General features: G+C 48.4%; 1 protein-coding gene across 2 annotated transcripts in view; it reads left to right on the top strand.

The window, feature by feature from the left end:
• The window catches only part of LOC133137895 (CTD small phosphatase-like protein), a 52,006-nt gene extending 34,240 nt beyond the window's left edge, over positions 1-17,766 (top strand). The window contains exons 3-8 of one of the 2 annotated variants that reach the window (XM_061256300.1): positions 2,418-2,450; positions 7,417-7,518; positions 9,771-9,827; positions 10,547-10,639; positions 12,182-12,367; positions 15,318-17,766. In XM_061256300.1, the coding sequence (XP_061112284.1) occupies positions 2,418-2,450; positions 7,417-7,518; positions 9,771-9,827; positions 10,547-10,639; positions 12,182-12,367; positions 15,318-15,443 (597 nt within the window). In that variant the 3' untranslated portion in view covers positions 15,444-17,766. The remainder of the gene's footprint in view (positions 1-2,417; positions 2,451-7,416; positions 7,519-9,770; positions 9,828-10,546; positions 10,640-12,181; positions 12,368-15,317) is intronic. The other variant, XM_061256301.1, reaches the window with a different exon arrangement.

The raw sequence follows: 17,766 nt of genomic DNA, 5'->3' as shown, positions 1-17,766 counted from the left end.
CTGCCAGGCCCAGACTGGGTCGGCTCATGTCCCAAATTCTGCCTGGATTACTCGAGCGCGCTCGCACACACAGACACACACACTCTCCACGGAAAGTACTGGGCGTTCTCTGGTCCCCATAAAACGAGGCCTTGTCCATGTCCTAAATGATGGATGGCCCTGTCTGGGTATCTCACCCCCCTCACACACTGACGGCTCTGTGATGTGTAACAGAGCCCAGCCCTGGCAGGGTGCTGTGCAGGGCTCTCTCAGAGCTCTCTGAGGCCTTTATAGAGAACAGCTCCCCCCAGAGCACAGCGCCTCACTGAGACTTACCAGCGCTAGGGAAACACAGGGCTAACGCAGCACTAGGGAAACAGTGCTAGGGAAACAGGGCTAACACAGTGCTAAGGAAACAGGGCTAACGGAGTGCTAGGGAAACAGGGCTAATGGAGTGCTAGGGAAACAGTGCTAAGGAAACAGGGCTAACAGAGTGCTAGGGAAACAGGGCTATCGGAGTGCTAGGGGAACAGGGCTAATGGAGTGCTGGGGAAACAGTGCTAACACAGTACTAAGGAAACAGGGCTAACAGAGTGCTAGGGAAACAGTGCTAACGGAGTGCTAGGGAAACAGTGCTAAGGAAACAGGGCTAATGGAGTGCTAGGGAAACAGTGCTAACGGAGTGCTAGGGGAACAGGGCTAACGGAGTGCTAGGGAAACGGTGCTAATGGAGTGCAAGGGAAACAGTGCTAACGGAGTGCTTGGGAAACAGTGCTAGGGAAACAGTGCTAACGGAGTGCTAGGGGAACAGGGCTAACGGAGTGCTAGGGGAACAGGGCTAACGGAGTGCTACAGTGCTAACTTTACGGTGGGGAAATGGTACTAACTCAGTACTAAGGAAAAGCAGAACTAGTACTGAAACAAGTAAGAGGTCATCACTGTCAAGAGTTCTAGATGTCAGCCGCAGTGTGAAAACATTGGGGCCTGTTAAAAAATAAATAAAATAAAGACTCCAGGTTTTCACTTGCGTTCACAAGGCCTTGTCTTCAGCCAAATACCTCAGAGCTGTGCATGTACTGTCCTCGGGCCTCTCGGCAAATATTCAGAGTGAACCAGATGAACCATCGGGTAAAAATAGCACACAGCCTGATGGGAAAAATCAATACGAGCACGTCACCCTGCTCTGCAACTCGCTCAGCACCAGAAAAGGAACAGCCACTCGACAGCCATGAATTATTCATGTGCCAGCCAGAACAAGCTTTATTGTTAGTTTGAATTATATTACTGAAGCGCCCACCAACAGGTGATCATCTCCATCACCCTCCCTTTTAGCAAGGGTAGCGGTTAGCCCTCACTAGCTCCTGAGGATGCACTCTCTGCTGGGAGCATGAATAAGTGATGTCTCCAAGTTAAGTTTTCCCAAAAGTGCATGTGTCTCCGGTCCTGGAGGCCTGTTTACAGCTCACACCTGCTCTTGTTCAGGGGAGCCGAACACACACACAGACGCCCCACTTACACGCTCCTGTCCACACACACCGTGACGCCTACAGTACACACACGGATTGCGATGCTTGTTTTTGTCTTGGGACGGAGAGCTGGGACAGGGCTTCTGCTCTTGTTCTGTTCGGACCATCCCGTCGGAATGAGCAGCAGGGTTCATACCTCTGGATTCAGAATACACACACCCGCAGACACAGCCGCACACGCACACACACGCACACACACACACACACACACACACACACACCAATGTGCATGGTGCAGAGGCTTATGACTCCCATTCTTAACTTGCTGCTGTGAAGAACAGCACCTTAATCCATCCGAGGTGTGTGTGTGTATGTGTGTATGTGTGTGTCTGTGTGTGTGTGGGTGTGTGTGTGTGCATTTTTCAAATGCACTGCATAAAGGACCAGCAGAGTTCCTGTGTGGTGCAGTATGTTTGTATGGTTGCCCTTGTTTTCCAAGCCTGTTTAAAGTCAGGCTGCAGCCTCTGAAACAAGATGGCAAGAAATGGATAATGATTGGTCATTCACCTCAAGTGATAGAGGTGATAGATTTTGATAGATTTTTTTCAAATATATTTATATTATTTATGCCATGTTTTTTTATTTTCTCTGAAGCAACAATACATTGAAAGAAACAGCATTATTTGAGTTTGACCCTCACAGTTGAGGAGCACCTGAATGCTCCTTTCTCCGTCTGAAGAGCTGAAACTGAGCTGGAGGAACAGCAGCCTTTGTGTGAAGTCACCGTGTCTTTTAGTGTGCAGTGTGTGCCACTGTTCTGTGAGCGTCGTACTGTTGTGCACTGTTCTGTGAGTGTCGTACTGTTGTGCACTGTTCTGTGAGTGTCGTACTGTTCACTGTTCGCTATGTGTCCATTTGTCCTTTCTCCTTTTATGGTTTTCATTTTCTCTGTCTCTTTGTTTGATTCTCCAGTGTGACCAGGTCCAGGTTATCCCCATCCCTAGTGTATGTATCCTCCTTTATTTTCCCTTTGCATGCTGCGGGAATGATTTCTGTGTGTGTGTGTGTGCCTGTGTGTGTGCCTGTGTGTGTGTGCGCGCCTGTGTGTGTGTGCACGCCCATGTGTGTGCACGCCTGTGTGTGTGTGTGTGTGTGTGTGTGTGTGCCTGTGTGTGTGCGTGCCTGTGTGCGTGCATGTGTGTGCGCGTGTGTGTGTGTGTGTGTGTGTGTGTGTGTGTGTGTGTGTGTGTGTGCGTGTCTGTGTGTGTGTGTGTGTGAGTGTGAGTGATATGTGCATCAAAGGTCTGGTGTCCCAGCCAATAGTCCTGCCCATTTGCTGTTGGTTACGTGGCTCTCTTTCAGTGTAGTGAAGAAACCAGGTTTGCCTTCAAGTTTTTATTTTACATGCATACCAATTTGGGCTTCGTAGCTGGTCTCCCAGCCTTAGTGTTTGTGTTGAGCTTTTTTATGTTTCTCCCTCACTCTTCAGGCAGGTCAGGTTTGGTTTGTCCTGAATCTGCGCTGCATCCTCCGGCTGTATGTTGCAGCAGAACCACACTGCTGCTGCAATGTAATTGCAACATGAAGAAAGTGACTAGATGGCAATCCTCTCTCTAAACCTACATTTTCTTCCCTTGCTGGGTTATGATCAGCACAAACAAACGCCTTTGATTTCTAGAGATTTATTCAATCTGAATGCCTCAGACGCAGTAACACGTAGCCGTCTGTTGCTGTTTCGGGTGTAGTCTCGACTTGATCTGAGGACGCAGCCTTTTTGCCCGCCTGTCCCCTCAGTCTGGGAATGATTATGATTGGGCTTCAGGACTGTGAGTACAGGCTGTTCAGGTGGTTATAATGTCTCTTTGCAGTCGTCTGTCTCTGTCTTCAGAGCACTGACCCCTCAACCGAAATGATTTCCACCCCAGTGTAGATGCCAACATTAACACAGCATGATTGTATCCAGGAAAAATCTCACTCCACCTCCTTATTCTCGATTCCAGCTGTCATGGCTCTTTTTAATAGGCTAAGATGTTTCTTCACCATCAGGGCTGTGTAACTGCAGGTAGATTGACTTGGGGCACCACATCCTTTCATATCATACTGTGTGTGTGTATGTGTGTATGTGTGTATGTGTGTATGTGTGTGTGTGTGTGTGTGTGTGTGTGTGTGTGTGTGTATGTGTGTATGTGTGTGTGTGTGTGTGTGTGTGTGTGTGTGTGTGTGTGGCGGGTTCACGCATGTGTGTATGTGTGTATGTGAGTATTGTGTGTGTGTGTGTGTATGTGTGTATGTGTGTATGTGTGTATGTGAGTATTGTGTGTGTGTGTGTGTGTGTGTGTGTGTATGTGTGTATGTGTGTATTGTGTGTGTGTGTGTATGTGTGTATGTGTGTATGTGTGTATGTGTGTATGTGAGTATTGTGTGTGTGTGTGTGTGTGTGTGTGTGTGTGTGTGTGTGTGTGTGTGTGTGTGTGTGTGTGGCGGGTTCACGCATGTGTGTATGTGCGTGCTTGCAACTATGCGTGTGTGTGCGTGCATTTGTGTGCATGCATGCGTATATATGTGTGCGTTTCAGTTGGGGGCGTGCTTGCTGCCTCTGCATGAACATTTGAGCTCAGGTGTTGGACATGCTATAACATACAGGCTCATGCAACTGTCCTGTACCATCTTGTTTTGGGGATGTTTCAAATTGCTGAACTTTCTGCTCTCTGGCACCATGTCAGCCTTTCACATTGTCAACCGCCGTTTGCTGTATTTTTCCCTGGGATATCACCTGGCATTGTGTGCCACTTGCTAAGAGGAAGTAAAGTCCTTTCACACGGTTCACAGTGCTGTAATTAATGCTTATGCGCCCCAGCTGGTAACTGACAGAGATGGAAGCGGCCATATTGCTGGAGCACAGAGGAACACCTGAGCACATGCGAGCGCTCTACCTTCCGGAAGCTTCTTTCAGAACAGGCCGGGCCCGACGCACGACGGCGGCGTGCTGCTTATCCTGAAGCACAGCTCACTCGGATCAATAAAGGCTTTCGCCGTCCAGAGCTCTGGCCTCAGAGCGCAGACAGACGGCGGTACGGTGCGCGTGGAGGCAGCTCTGGCGACTGCCGCATATTCGTCCGTCTGGAGTCGCAGCGGGAGATCCTCCAAAACACACCGCCACTCTGATCGTGAAAAACCAGGCCCGGCATATCGATCACAGACCCCAGCTTTGAGTGTCTGAATACCCTTCTGCGGTGCGCTGGTTAGCACGGTGACGGCGGGGCTGTTTCACGCTCACACAGCGGCCCGCAGGGAGCGGCTGGATTCAGGCTGACCGTGACGTTCAGCCCTGTGTAGCTGGAGCTGAGTGAAGCAGGTCCAGGCGGAATCCACGGACACTGGAAATGAAACGGTCACAGGCCGGTCGACCTGCGCTCCGATCAATGAACACTCATAGAACTCTGTAAGAGCTTCTTGAGTGTGTGCCCTTTTTAGAGCACTCCATCCATGGTTTTATTTTCCCTCTGGCCCCCTACCCTGGTTCTGGGGAGCCAATGGATCAGCCGGCTCTTTTTGGCTTTAAATAAGTAACCGGTTTGGACCCTTGAAACCGGACTAGGTGAGATAACGGTCACTTAGCTGCTTCAGTCCCTCAGATAAACGCAGAGTAGGAATGAAACCCGGCCGGGCCTGTGGCTCTGCAGTACCAGGGCTAATCACTACAATTAAAAATTTAGATTATAATTTTATTTTTGGATGCGTCTCAGATTGGAACAAGAACACCTTCCAGCAAAAATGTCCAAATATCATTTAATGGAGAAAAAACAGTCACAGGCACGCTGGTTTGCACAGAGGCATCGATTATAACGTGATTTGTCAATTACTTGGGCATTTTACCTCACTTTCCTCGCAGGTGTTCTTATCCAGTCACACTCTCTCACTGCAGTGGAGGACCTGGCATTCCCATAATGCCTTGCTCACACTGACAGTGTGTTCTTTTGTATTTGTCTTCGTGCTGTTTCAGATCAGATGGCACGGGCAGCACTGATACTGTAACTCAAAACCACTTTACATTGTATGTCCAGGACTGGCGCCCGGGGGCCACAATCCCGTCGGCTTACTTGGTGATTAAAGCTGCCTTTGTTTGCAGTGGCTTTCCCTAATTGATCCAGTTAAACAGTGTAAGGTGTAGGATCACAGAGAGTGAAATATGGGGCGAGGTTAAGCTGGGGAAACCCTCATCCCTGATTAGTTCTGAGAGTCTGGTTTTCATCCACGAGGCCGTTTCTTTTTTGTCGTCATCCCTGGACATGAAAGCGCCGTGGGCGCGGCGGCCATCTTGTGTGGCCTCTCACATGTGGCCGGTGATTGAAAGGAAGCACATCTGCTGTGACGGACCAGCCTCGCTCTCCAGCCCTCTCCCAAATCAAACATCCGCCCCCGCAGTCCCCCCCTCCCCCCCTCTCCCCCTCCCCTGTCCCTGCCCCACCCCTCCCTGTCTCTCCCCTTTCAGAGGATGACACGGTTAAGTCAACAGAGGCTTTGCAGGCTGTTGCGTCAGCTTAGTCTGTGAAATTAAACGTAGAGTTCAAGTGTCTGGAGGGTTCTCTTCCAAATGGGAGAAACACACCCGTGCGCTCTCTTTCTCTCAAACTCTATAATGTTCTCTCTCTCTCACATCCACTCTCATGCGCTGTCTCTCATGTTCTCTCTCTCTCTCTCAAATACTCTTTCATACACACTCGCACTCCCTTGTCTGTCACCCTCTCACACAGGCATAAAAACAGCAGGTTGAAGTTGCAGGCTGTCACCACAGACACGTACGCTGCCCCTGGCTGGCCATCTGCTTTGTGATCAGCTACATCCCTGGGGCCAACCTACACCAATCACAAGCTCTTTTCTCAACCAGCCTGCATCAATCACAAGCTGTCCTCTGAGCCAGCCTGCACCAATCTCAAGCTCTCTTGAACCAGCCTGCACCAATCGCAAGCCGTCTTCTGAACCAGCCTTACCTGCTCTGTTAGGTGCCCATGCTCTAGCTTGTTTTTAATGTCTTAAGATATTTTCTGGATTGAGTATCTCAGAAACTGCTGATATCTTGGGATTTTCATGCACAACAGTATCTAGAGTTTGCAGAGACTGGTGCGAAAAGCAAAAAAACATCCAGTGAGCAGCAGTTCTGCGGAATGCATTGTTCAAGGAGAAGGGCCAGACTGGTCAAAGCTAACAGAAGGTGACAGTGACGCAACTAACCACACATTACAGTGGTATGCAGAAGAGAATCTCTGAACACACAATGCATCATAACTCTTAAGTGGATAGGCTACAGCAGCAGAAGAAAAGGAAATAATAAAAATTAAGTCTAATAAATACCTAATAAAGGACTCACTGAGTATATATATACATGTATCACAATGTATTGTGTATAGTAAGGAAAGGAGATGCAGCCGAATGTCTTCTGTCCTGAGACATGTATATTTTTACATAGCATACCGTAAAGACTTCGGTTATACCACCTTGGCCGAGGTGACTGTTTACCTACTGTTGTTTTGGTACCGTACCTGTTCTACACGTTCAGCTCAGTAAGGGGCTTATTGTTTTTCCTTGTTCAGGAGCCTGTGCTCGCAGTGAGAGCTGTGTGTAAAGTGTACGCTGACCCTGGTTGCTGAGCGGTGGGGGCGTGGGCTTGTGTCGCTGTGCTTCTGGGAGCTGTTTCTCTGAAGCCTGGCCTTGTGCTGGGCCAGCAGCAACTCCATTAAGCTCTCCTTCTTTTTCCAGTCAGAAAAGCGCTGTATCCTTCATCTCTCCGTGACAAACATAACCAGCATCTCCCCCAGCCCTTTTCCTTTCTCTCTCTCTCTCTCTCTCTCTCTCTCTCTTCCTCCCCCTTACTCACCCCCCTCCCTGCATGTTTTCTCTCTGTCTTCCTGCTCCGACCCTCCCTCCAGTCCGGTGACCTCCTGACCTTCCGGTCCTTTCTTCTCTCCTCCAGCCTCCTGCCAAATACCTCCTGCCTGAGATGAACACATCTGACTATGGCAAGAAGTGTGTGGTGATCGACCTGGACGAAACCCTGGTACACAGCTCCTTCAAGGTAAATTACTCCCCTTTAAATGCCCTCCTTTTCATTTTTTCCTTGGTTACAAACAGCCGAACCGATGCTGTTTTTCATTTTTAATATTTCTTTTTAAACCATTTCGAGTTACAGGTACTTTCTTGTGAGTTAATAGATCGGGGTGAGTTAAGAAACAACCTGTGCACTTGACTTCCTCCTCGCCTTAAAGAGCTCGTCTGGCTCAGGACACGTGTGTGGAGTCGGATATATGTTCTTATTTAGAGAGCACATCCCTAAGCCTGTATGCATTAGAAAAGGAGCCCCTGGGGAAGGAGCTATTGGTGTTATAAATGTGTGGGCTTCCCTCTGGAAGGTTCCGGGAGAGAACAGTTCTGTCTCAGGGTCGCCTCCTACAGGTCAATCTCAGACTTGCACATGTGGGTTAAACAGAGGGTTAATTGAAGGGTTGCTGAAGGCTTTGGGGGTGGCCTTTGAGGTGAAGTCCTCTCTCTCTCTCTCTCTCTCTCTCTCAGCCTTGTACAGCTGTTGTGTAACTGAAGTGGGTGGGGGACGAGGGGGGGGCTTTAAATAGGGGAGCCTGTGAAACGTCTGCCTGCCATCCTGTTGTCTAGGACAGGGAAAGAGAGGGAGGGAAAAATAAAGAGGGAGAGAAAGAAGGAATGGGAGGGAGGGAAAGAGGGAGAGCGGGAAAGAGGGAGAGCAGAGTGAGGGAGTAGGAGGGAGTTGTCTGTGTCAGAATGGGGCCTAGAGAGGGAGAGAGGACAGCGATACACGCTTGAGTACACACACGCACACACGCACACACACACACACACACACACACAGGGGTGTGTCAGTCTGTAGACTCGAATGCGCACACAGCCCGTGAGTACAGGGTGGAGAAACTGTACTGGAAGACAGCGAACGCTGCCGCAGACATATTTGATCGGGGTGGAATTCCAGGATCTCTGCTCGTTTTTCTGCACTTTCTGCCCGCAGCTCTGCTGTTTTTAGCCTGAACCTGGAGCCCAGCTTTCACCGCGCATGCACTCTCTCTCCCTCTCCGTCAGCCAGTGACTGAGTGACAGTTCATTTATTTAATGTAGTCACTGCGCTTTTTTTGGGCTTTTCTGTTTGGTGAGGACACGCAGTTTGTACCTGCGCTGGAAGATTTGTTTTCTAAAGGACCGGGCTGTGGTTTTCTCCTCTCCCACGGATTTGTTCAGCATTTAGCAACGGTTGTAAAAGGTACACTCCAGATTGAGGCTCTGGAAATCGATAGCAGAAACCTCTGAAGAAGAAAAGCGCTTGTTTTGGTAATGGGAAGGAGAGGTAAGGCACATTTCTTACCCTGTGACCAAGAGGAGTGCGCGTCCTACAGAGCGCAGGCGCCCCCTACTGCTGTGTGAGAACACTGCCTCTTCAGCCACATGATCCGCTGCTGCTCCGCTTGTGTACATTCTGTTCACTCCTGAGCTTGTGTTTGTACAAACTGTTACAGAGCTAAACAGGTTTGTCTTCACTCCTGCGTTGTCTTCAAACCTTTGCAGAAGCGCGTGACAGCAGAAGACAAAGGTGTGAGTTTGGTGAGAGCGGTCATGCAGTGCTTGGGGAATCTGGCTGTTCTCCACCGGGACTGGAGCGCTGTATGTGCGGAGAGCCTGAGCTGAGCTGACCCACGGTGGCGCTCTGGGGTTGTAATGACCGTTGAGGTGCCTCTCTGGCGGGTGTAATGAGCTCTGAGGCGGCGCTCTGGCGGTTGTAATGAGCTCTGAGGTGCCTCTCTGGCGTAATGAGCACATAGGTGATGCTCAGGCGGTTGCAATGACTGTTGAGGTGGCGCTCTGGGGTTGTAATGACCGTTGAGGTGGTGCTCTGGGGTTGTAATGACCGTTGAGGTAGCGCTCTGGGGTTGTAATGACCGTTGAGGTGGTGCTCTGGGGTTGTAATGACCGTTGAGGTGGCGCTCTGGGGTTGTAATGACCGTTGAGGTGGCGCTCTGGGGTTGTAATGACCGTTGAGGTGCCTCTCTGGCGTAATGAGCACTGAGGTGGTGCTCTGGGGTTGTAATGAGCACTGAGGTGGTGCTCTGGGGTTGTAACGAGCTCTGAGGTGGTGCTCTGGGGTTGTAACGAGCACTGAGGTGGTGCTCTGGGGTTGTAACGAGCACTGAGGTGGTGCTCTGGGGTTGTAACGAGCACTGAGGCGGTGCTCTGGGGTTGTAATGAGCTCTGAGGTTGGGGGAATCAGGGGACACGGCTCTGACGTGTGTGTGTTTCTCTCCTCCACAGCCCATTAGCAACGCTGACTTCATCGTGCCGGTGGAGATCGATGGGACCGTTCATCAGGTACCAACCCACCGGAGCGCCTCTCGCTTTAATGGCCTGTCTCTCCCCCCCCCCCCGGGGCGTCTCAGAACCGCAGGCCCAGGCCTCAATGAGCTTCACGGAAGTCTTTGCTGATATGAGGCTCATCAAGATCAGAATCTTAGGTCTTATCTTCACCTGGGCCTCACGATGTTCTAGAACATTCTACTGAATGATAACCCATGCCAGTCAGGAGTATAGTCATCCTGTGAAATGTGAAAAGGCTCCGTAGTGTTTAATACTGTCATGATCATTTAGTAAGGCAGTGAATGGACATGCTGTTAACCAGTGGAAGCTGAAGGGTTAAATGACTGAACGTGCTCCAGTCTCCAGAGCGGTTTCTTAAACAGGAAGTGCTGCTCCTATTGGCTGTGACCTGGTTCAAGTAATCCAGGATAGGCTGTGTACATCCATGGTGGCCTATTCATGATTACTTGCACTAGGGATCAGCTGCTTGTCCTCTGAAAAATTAAGAAGAAGAAGAAGAAGAAGAAGAAGAAAAAGAGGTAATGGGGAGTGGAGGAGGGTAAATAACAGGGAAGCAACAACATACTCTAAATGAAGATGAAGATACATTATCTGAGCTGTATTTTATAGCCATACCACCCTGCAGCACTCTCCCAGTGAATATCTGAAGCTAAACAGGAATGAGCGTACGTAATATTGGCAGAATAGTCACGGCCCGTCCGTTCCTCCTGCAGGTGTATGTTCTGAAGAGGCCGCATGTGGACGAGTTCCTGCAGAAGATGGGCGAGCTGTTCGAGTGTGTCCTCTTCACGGCCAGCCTAGCCAAGGTCCGCCCGCATAGTCACGTCACACACACACACACACACACACACACACACACACACACACACACACAGTCACTCACACACACACACACACTCACACACACACACACACTCACACACACAGACACACACACACACACACACACAAATACACACACTCAGACACACACACACAGACACACACACACACACACACACAGACACATACACACACACAGACACACACACACACACACACACACACATACCCACATACACACACACACACACACATACCCACATCCACACACATACCCACATACACACACACTCTGACATGCATGCACATATTACACACACACACACAGTCACTCATACTCACACACACTCTGACACGCATGCACATATTACACACACACACACACACATACCCACATTCACACACACACCCGCATATACATGCACAAACAGGCACAAACAGGCACACACACACGCACATAAACACGCACACACAGCACACACACGTACACATATACACACACGCACTCACACCCACACGCAGACTCACCCACACACGCACACACACTGTAACTGGGAATACGCAACAGAATAACAACTGCCTGTGTAGCATGGATAATTGGCTTAATGTCCGGTTTGCTGTGTGTTTATACCTAAACATTCCTCCCGCTTTGTATGATTTCTGTCTGTTTCCTTGTTTACCATCTCGGTGTGCCGTGATGTGTTGTGGCTGGTAGTGTGTGAGTGCACATCTCTGTTCACCCGGGCCTCGCACGCTGTGCTCTCGCACGCTGTGGTCTCGCACGCTGTGCTCTCGCACGCTGTGGTCTCGCACGCTGCGCCGTGACTCTGCTGTGAGAGATTACCAGCTGATGACACCGCTGGCCCTCTGCTCTTCACCGTGATCGTCTGTACTTAAAGCTCAGCCCTCTCCACCAGGGGCCATCAGGGGCTTAGTGTGACACTGTGAGGCAGAGCGTGTCTGCTGCGATAGACCTCCGGAGGGGAGCGGTTTACACGCTCGCCTGCCTGCTGGTTTCACACGTCTGCGGGTTTCACCTGCGGCTGGTACAGCTGCGCTCCTCGGCTTATCTCTCTACGCTCGGCACTGATAAGCTGTACGGTCCCCTTTCCTGTGGTTTGGGTTTGTCTTTCTGTCAGATGCAGGCACAAAGCTCTGATATGCTAAACTCAGAATATCTTTGATGTATCTGCTTCCTAAAAGAGCTTCTTTTTTGTGCATCACTGGCTCTTATGTATTTATTTGTGCTACTGTGTGTGTGTGTGTGTGTGTGTGTGAATCTTTAAATGTGTGTGTGCACAGCTTTGACTGCCTGCATACATGTTCGACTCCCGTGTGTGTGTGCATGTGTGTCTGTGTGTGTGTGTGTGATTCTGACTGTAAGCATTAGTCTGACCGTGTGTAAGTTTGTGTGTGTATGAGCATGTGTGTGTGCGCGTGTGCATGTGTGTGTGTGTGTGTGTGTGTGTGTGTGTGTGTGTGTGTGAGAGATTCTGACCGTGCTCTCTCTCTCTCTCCTGTCACAGTATGCGGACCCCGTGGCTGACCTGTTGGACCAGTGGGGCGTGTTCCGAGCGCGGCTCTTCAGAGAATCCTGCGTGTTCCACAGAGGGAACTACGTGAAAGACCTCAGCCGGCTGGGGAGGGAGCTCAGCAACGTCATCATCGTGGACAACTCGCCCGCATCCTACATCTTTCACCCCGAGAACGCGGTGAGTCCTAAATCTTTCACCCAGAGAACGTGGTGAGTCCTACATCTTTCACCCAGAGAACGTGGTGAGTCCTAAATCTTTCACCCAGAGAACGTGGTGAGTCCTAAATCTTTCACCCAGAGAACGTGGTGAGTCCTACATCTTTCACCCCGAGAACGCGGTGAGTCCTACATCTTTCACCCAGAGAACGCGGTGAGTCCTACATCTTTCACCCCGAGAACGCTGTGAGTCCTAAATCTTTCACCCAGAGAACGTGGTGAGTCCTACATCTTTCACCCCGAGAACGTGGTGAGTCCTACATCTTTCACCTCGAGAACGCTGTGAGTCCTAAATCTTTCACCCAGAGAACGTGGTGAGTCCTACATCTTTCACCCCGAGAACGCTGTGAGTCCTAAATCTTTCACCCAGAGAACGTGGTGAGTCCTACACCTTTCACCTCGAGAACGCTGTGAGTCCTAAATCTTTCACCCCGAGAACATGGTGAGTCCTCCATCTTTCACCCCGAGAACGCGGTGAGTCCCACATCTTTCACCCCGAGAACGCTGTGAGTCCTAAATCTTTCACCCCGAGAACATGGTGAGTCCTACATCTTTCACCCGGAGAACGCGGAGAGTCCTGATACAGCTGGGGTCCATCACACTGCTCCTCCACACCAACACCCTGCTGATTTTTCAAACGCTTTATATTTCACATTGTTTTTCACTATTTTGTTTTTCAGTCGTATTAAATTACAGTTCAAAAGGAGGGCAAGCTGCCCAACATGTCAAGGCATATTATGTAACATTAATCACCATCAGAATGCAGTTTCTTGGCCAAAAAAAATGTGTGTAAAATACACCTTTCCTTGCTGGCTGCACAGAAATGAAGATGGAGGCTTCTCCTGGGATAAAAGGCCCATTACACACACAGACACTGACAGTTACTTTTTAATTGCATAAGAGTAAAACTATGTCTTAGTGTGAGTATGGTAACACAGGGAAGAGCGGTAAAATGCGGTCTCAGACTGGATTTACACTGACAGGGTGCCGGAGTTGGCATGGCAACAGACCTGGGATACTGAAAGGGGCACCCCATTATTTGAATCAAGGCCTGCCTGGTGGGGCTTTGGGAGGATGAAGGGGAAGGAGGGAGTGAAGGAACAGGGGAGGGAGTTGGCGGTAGACGTCCCGAGGCCTTCAAGTGCGCCTCGGTTCATTAATTATGCCGGTTTATCCCGGGGCTTCTGATCTGGGCTGACGCAACCGCCAAGCGTGGCTCCGCTCAGCGCTCTCAGATCCTCCCTGATGCCCTTCACTGTGCTCTGAGCAGCCATTTTACAGCAGCTTCAAAAATTATTCACACCCCTTCACTTTTTGCATACAACTTTTTTAACATTTACATTTTAGTCATTTAGCGGACACTTTTAATCCAACGTGATTGACGAGTGCATATGGAATAAATGTATAAATGGAAAGAGAAAAATCTAAAACTCTCTTGATGTAGTATTGAGTATTGAGACCCTTAATTCAGTACTTTGTAGAAGCCCCTTTGGCAGCAATTACAGCTTCAGTTCTTCTTAGGTAACTCTCTATAAGCTTTGCACACCTGGATTTGGGCAGTTTATCCCATTCTTCCTGGTAGATCCTCTCAAGCTCCATCAGACAGGATGGGAAGTGTTTGTGAACTGCCATCTTCAGGTCTCTCCACAGATGATCTATGGGGTTTAAGTCTGGGCTTTGGCTGGGCCACTCAAGGACAGTCAGACACTTGTCCTGAAGCCACTCCAGCATTGTGTTGGCTGTATGCTTCAGGCCATGGTCGTGCTGAATGGTGAATCATCGCCCCAGTCTGAGGTTGTGTGCACTCTGGAGCAGGTTTTCTTCAAGGACCTCTCTGTAATTTCCTGCATTCATCCTTCCCTCATTTCTGACCAGTCCCCCTGTCCCTGCTGCTGAGAAGCACCCCCATAGCATGATGCTGCCACCACCATGCTTACTGTAGGTATTAGCCAGGTGATGAGCTGTTTTCCTCATGCTCTCACTGTCCTTTAAATGCCATTTGGCCGACTCCAAGCAGGTTGTCATATGCCTTTTACTCAAAGAGTGGCTTCAGTCTACCATAGGCCTGATTGATTGAGTGTTGCTGAGATGGCCTGATCCTTCCGACAGGTTCTCCCATCCCTGGAGGGGACTTGCGGTTACTCAGTTTGGCCAGACGGCCTACTCTGGTCCTGGTGGTTCCAAACAATTATTTAGTTTTTTCTGTTTCTTCTGGGAACACTCGAACATTTAGACATGGTTTTATATATTTTAGTGTGTACCTCCAAATGTTTTTTGAAGTTAGATGTTGTGTTTATGGCTGTAGACAGGCTGGACAGAGATGGCATCATGTTCTTGCTACAGTTCATTGATACAGTTAAAGTAATGTGCATGTTTCCACTTGGAGAACAAGCTTTTATCAGCCATTTTCTCTGATTTGATAACAGGAATTGAGTCTTCTTTGTGGTGTTGCCTTTCCTAGCTCACACCTGGTGGTGCGCACATATTGGTTGAATAGAAGCAATAAAAAGTAGATTCTTTAGTAATGGATTACTTAATGGAAGTACATAACTGTAATAATGTAACCCGATTTTTTACAGTAACTCGTTATATTACTTAGTTACTCATAAAAGTAGTAATATAACCGTAATGCCTTACTTACTTGGCAACTGACCACTGTGGCCCCCCAGGAGTGGGTTTAAGGCTCAGTGTCTGACTCCTGCCCCTAAAGAGTAGGTTTAAAGGTGGAGGTGTCTGACTCCTGCCTCTAAAGAGTGGGTTTAAAGGTGGGGGTTTTCTCCTGTGGGTTTAAAGGTCGCTGTGTCTGACTCCTGTGGGTTTAAAGGTAGTTGTGTCTGACTCCTGTGGGTTTAAAGGTCGCTGTGTCTTACTCCTGTGAGTTTAAAGGTTGCTGTTTCTTACTCCTCCCCCAGGTCCCCGTGCAGTCGTGGTTTGATGACATGGCGGACACGGAGCTGCTAGATCTCCTCCCGTTCTTTGAGGGCCTGAGCAGAGAAGAGGACGTTTACAGCGTGCTACAGAATCTGAGAGGCAGGTAGCGGAGCCCCAAAACCCAGCACCCCCTCCTCCAGCCTGACCCCGCTCTCTCTCCAGCACGGCTCAGGTCCTCTCCCACCTCGGCCTGTAGAGGGCGCCGCAGAGCGGCGCTCCCGAGGACGCCAGCGCCCCGCCTGCCCTTCCCGCCTCTGCTGCACCCTGATTGGACAGAATGTTTGCAGCGCGCTCATCTTAATCCTGACATGGGAACTTCCTATTGGCCAGAAAAAGAAAAGAAAAAAACGTCTATATTTGTAATTTGGAGAGAAAAAAAAGTTAAAAAGAAAAAGAACTTAATTTTTTATCCAAGAGACACAATCCTGTTAAGCTCTTTATATTTACCAAAAACAACCTTTTTCCTGTTAATTATTTTTTGTTTGTTTTTTGTTTTTAAAAAAGAGGAAAACGCTGAATCCAATTTTCTTTTGACCCTTACATTGTTGCTATGCAGGCAGTTTTTTCTTGATCTTCAGTAATTTAAAGGACTGTTTTTTTTTTTTTTTTCTTTCCTTACTGAATTGAAGTGCCTTTTCGAATGTTGTTTTTACAAGAAAAACAAACTTCCATTTTGTACGCAGCATATTTCCAGAGAACTGCAATCTTTTAATGAGTATATGCTTTAAAACAAGCAAATATGAAACTTTATAAGAAAGCACTGTTATTTATGCTGAAGATTTTTTTAAATATCATTTGACGCTGGGTACATGTCTCCTTAATATTCAAAATGGTGTTTCTTTCAGTTGGCAAGTGCTCATGCCATTATATAGAAGTGATTTTTCTTTCTTTAGTTCATTATACATAGCAATGTTTTAGCATCCTTGTAGGCTTTGATGAAGGGGAAGAATGCATTTGCAATTGTGAAATTACATTAGAGGTCATCTTGGCTGCAGGCTCCCAATGGCAAGTTTTTGTTGTATTTAGCTGGGGTGAAATAACTTTAACCCTGAGGTGACAGTGCCAATTGTACTTTGAAAAGATGCCATACACTGGATTCTCTATGGTCGTGCCAGGTGCGGAGTGCTTCTCATTGAATTGAATGTGTGCTTCGTTCATTTTGCTTTTTAAATTGGGAATACAAGCATGTGCGTTACCCTCTTCCACACCTTAAAATTAAAGTTATGTGGCCACATGTGTCTTTTTATGTTTTTATTATCATTTTAACTTTTAGTGTTTTTACATCTGATGAGCTTCTAGGCTCATTTGGTGCTTTTATTCTCCATTTTTTTGGTTACTTCAGGTGAAAACCACAGACTCGTCAGTGGGTAGCTGATTATTATGTTTTGTTTTTAGTGCTAAAGCTGAAGCTAAAACAGCCTTCCCCAAGTTCAGCGACACAACACAATTGCAAATGTGTCCTTTCCAGCCCTGCTAAAATGGCCCTTTATTTTCCGGAAGCGTGTTCTTTTGGGATTGTCATGGGGGGGGGATAGGTGAACTGACAGTGTGGGGCTTTTAATCGTTATGATTTGAGACTTTGTTTTAAGCGCACCTTGCTGCTGCTAGAGTACAGTCCCTGCATGGAGTCGGCCGCAGGCTGCCGGACCTGTTCCTCACCACCGTGCCTAAGTCAGGAGGAGCTTGGACCACGCGCAATAACCTGGACCCACAAACCGCCACAGCTCCTGTTCCACCCCCGCCTCTCCTATCTCAGTTATTCTGCTACCTTTCATCCTCACTTTCTGTTCTCAGTATTTTGTTTGGAAAAAAGAAAAAAAAAAAAAAAGAAAAAGAAAAAAAGAGGTGTCATGCCTGTGTTTATTTTGACCCGTGTTTTTTCTGCAGTGAGTGCAGTAAGGTTCTCTCCACAGGCTCTGTGGGACAGCGGGTACTTACTGGACACACTTCATATGCCAGTGTGTGTGCGCGCGTGAGTGTCTATGAGTGTGTCTGTGCGTGACTGCACGAGTGTGTATGTATGTATGTGTGTGTGTGTGTGTGTGTGTGTGTGTGTGTGTGTGTATGTGTATGTGTATGTGTATGTGTATGTGTGTGTGTGTGTGTGTGTGTGTGAGTGCGCGTGTGTCTGTTGTCCAGCCACCAGAGGGTAAGGCATCTTGTGGATTGTGAATTGCGTAAAATGCATGCATGACACACACACACAGACACAGACACACACACACACGCAGGCCTGTGGAAGACCTTCACTGTGCTGCTGTTTTGCAGCGTTATTTTCAGTGAAATGTTATATGGTTTGTGTCGTATATCTTTCAGAGAAATGTTATATTTAAAGCACCTTTTTAAAAGAAATGATCATTTTAAAGTTTTCTATGACTAATAACCTTTTACTGTACTGCATAAACTGCTGAAATAAACACTAAACTATCA

Source organism: Conger conger, chromosome 9, assembly GCF_963514075.1.
Source record: "Conger conger chromosome 9, fConCon1.1, whole genome shotgun sequence".
Classification (NCBI taxonomy): Eukaryota; Metazoa; Chordata; class Actinopteri; order Anguilliformes; family Congridae; genus Conger; species Conger conger.
Note: the sequence above shows the minus strand (reverse complement) of the source record. Positions and strands in the feature narration are given on the sequence as shown.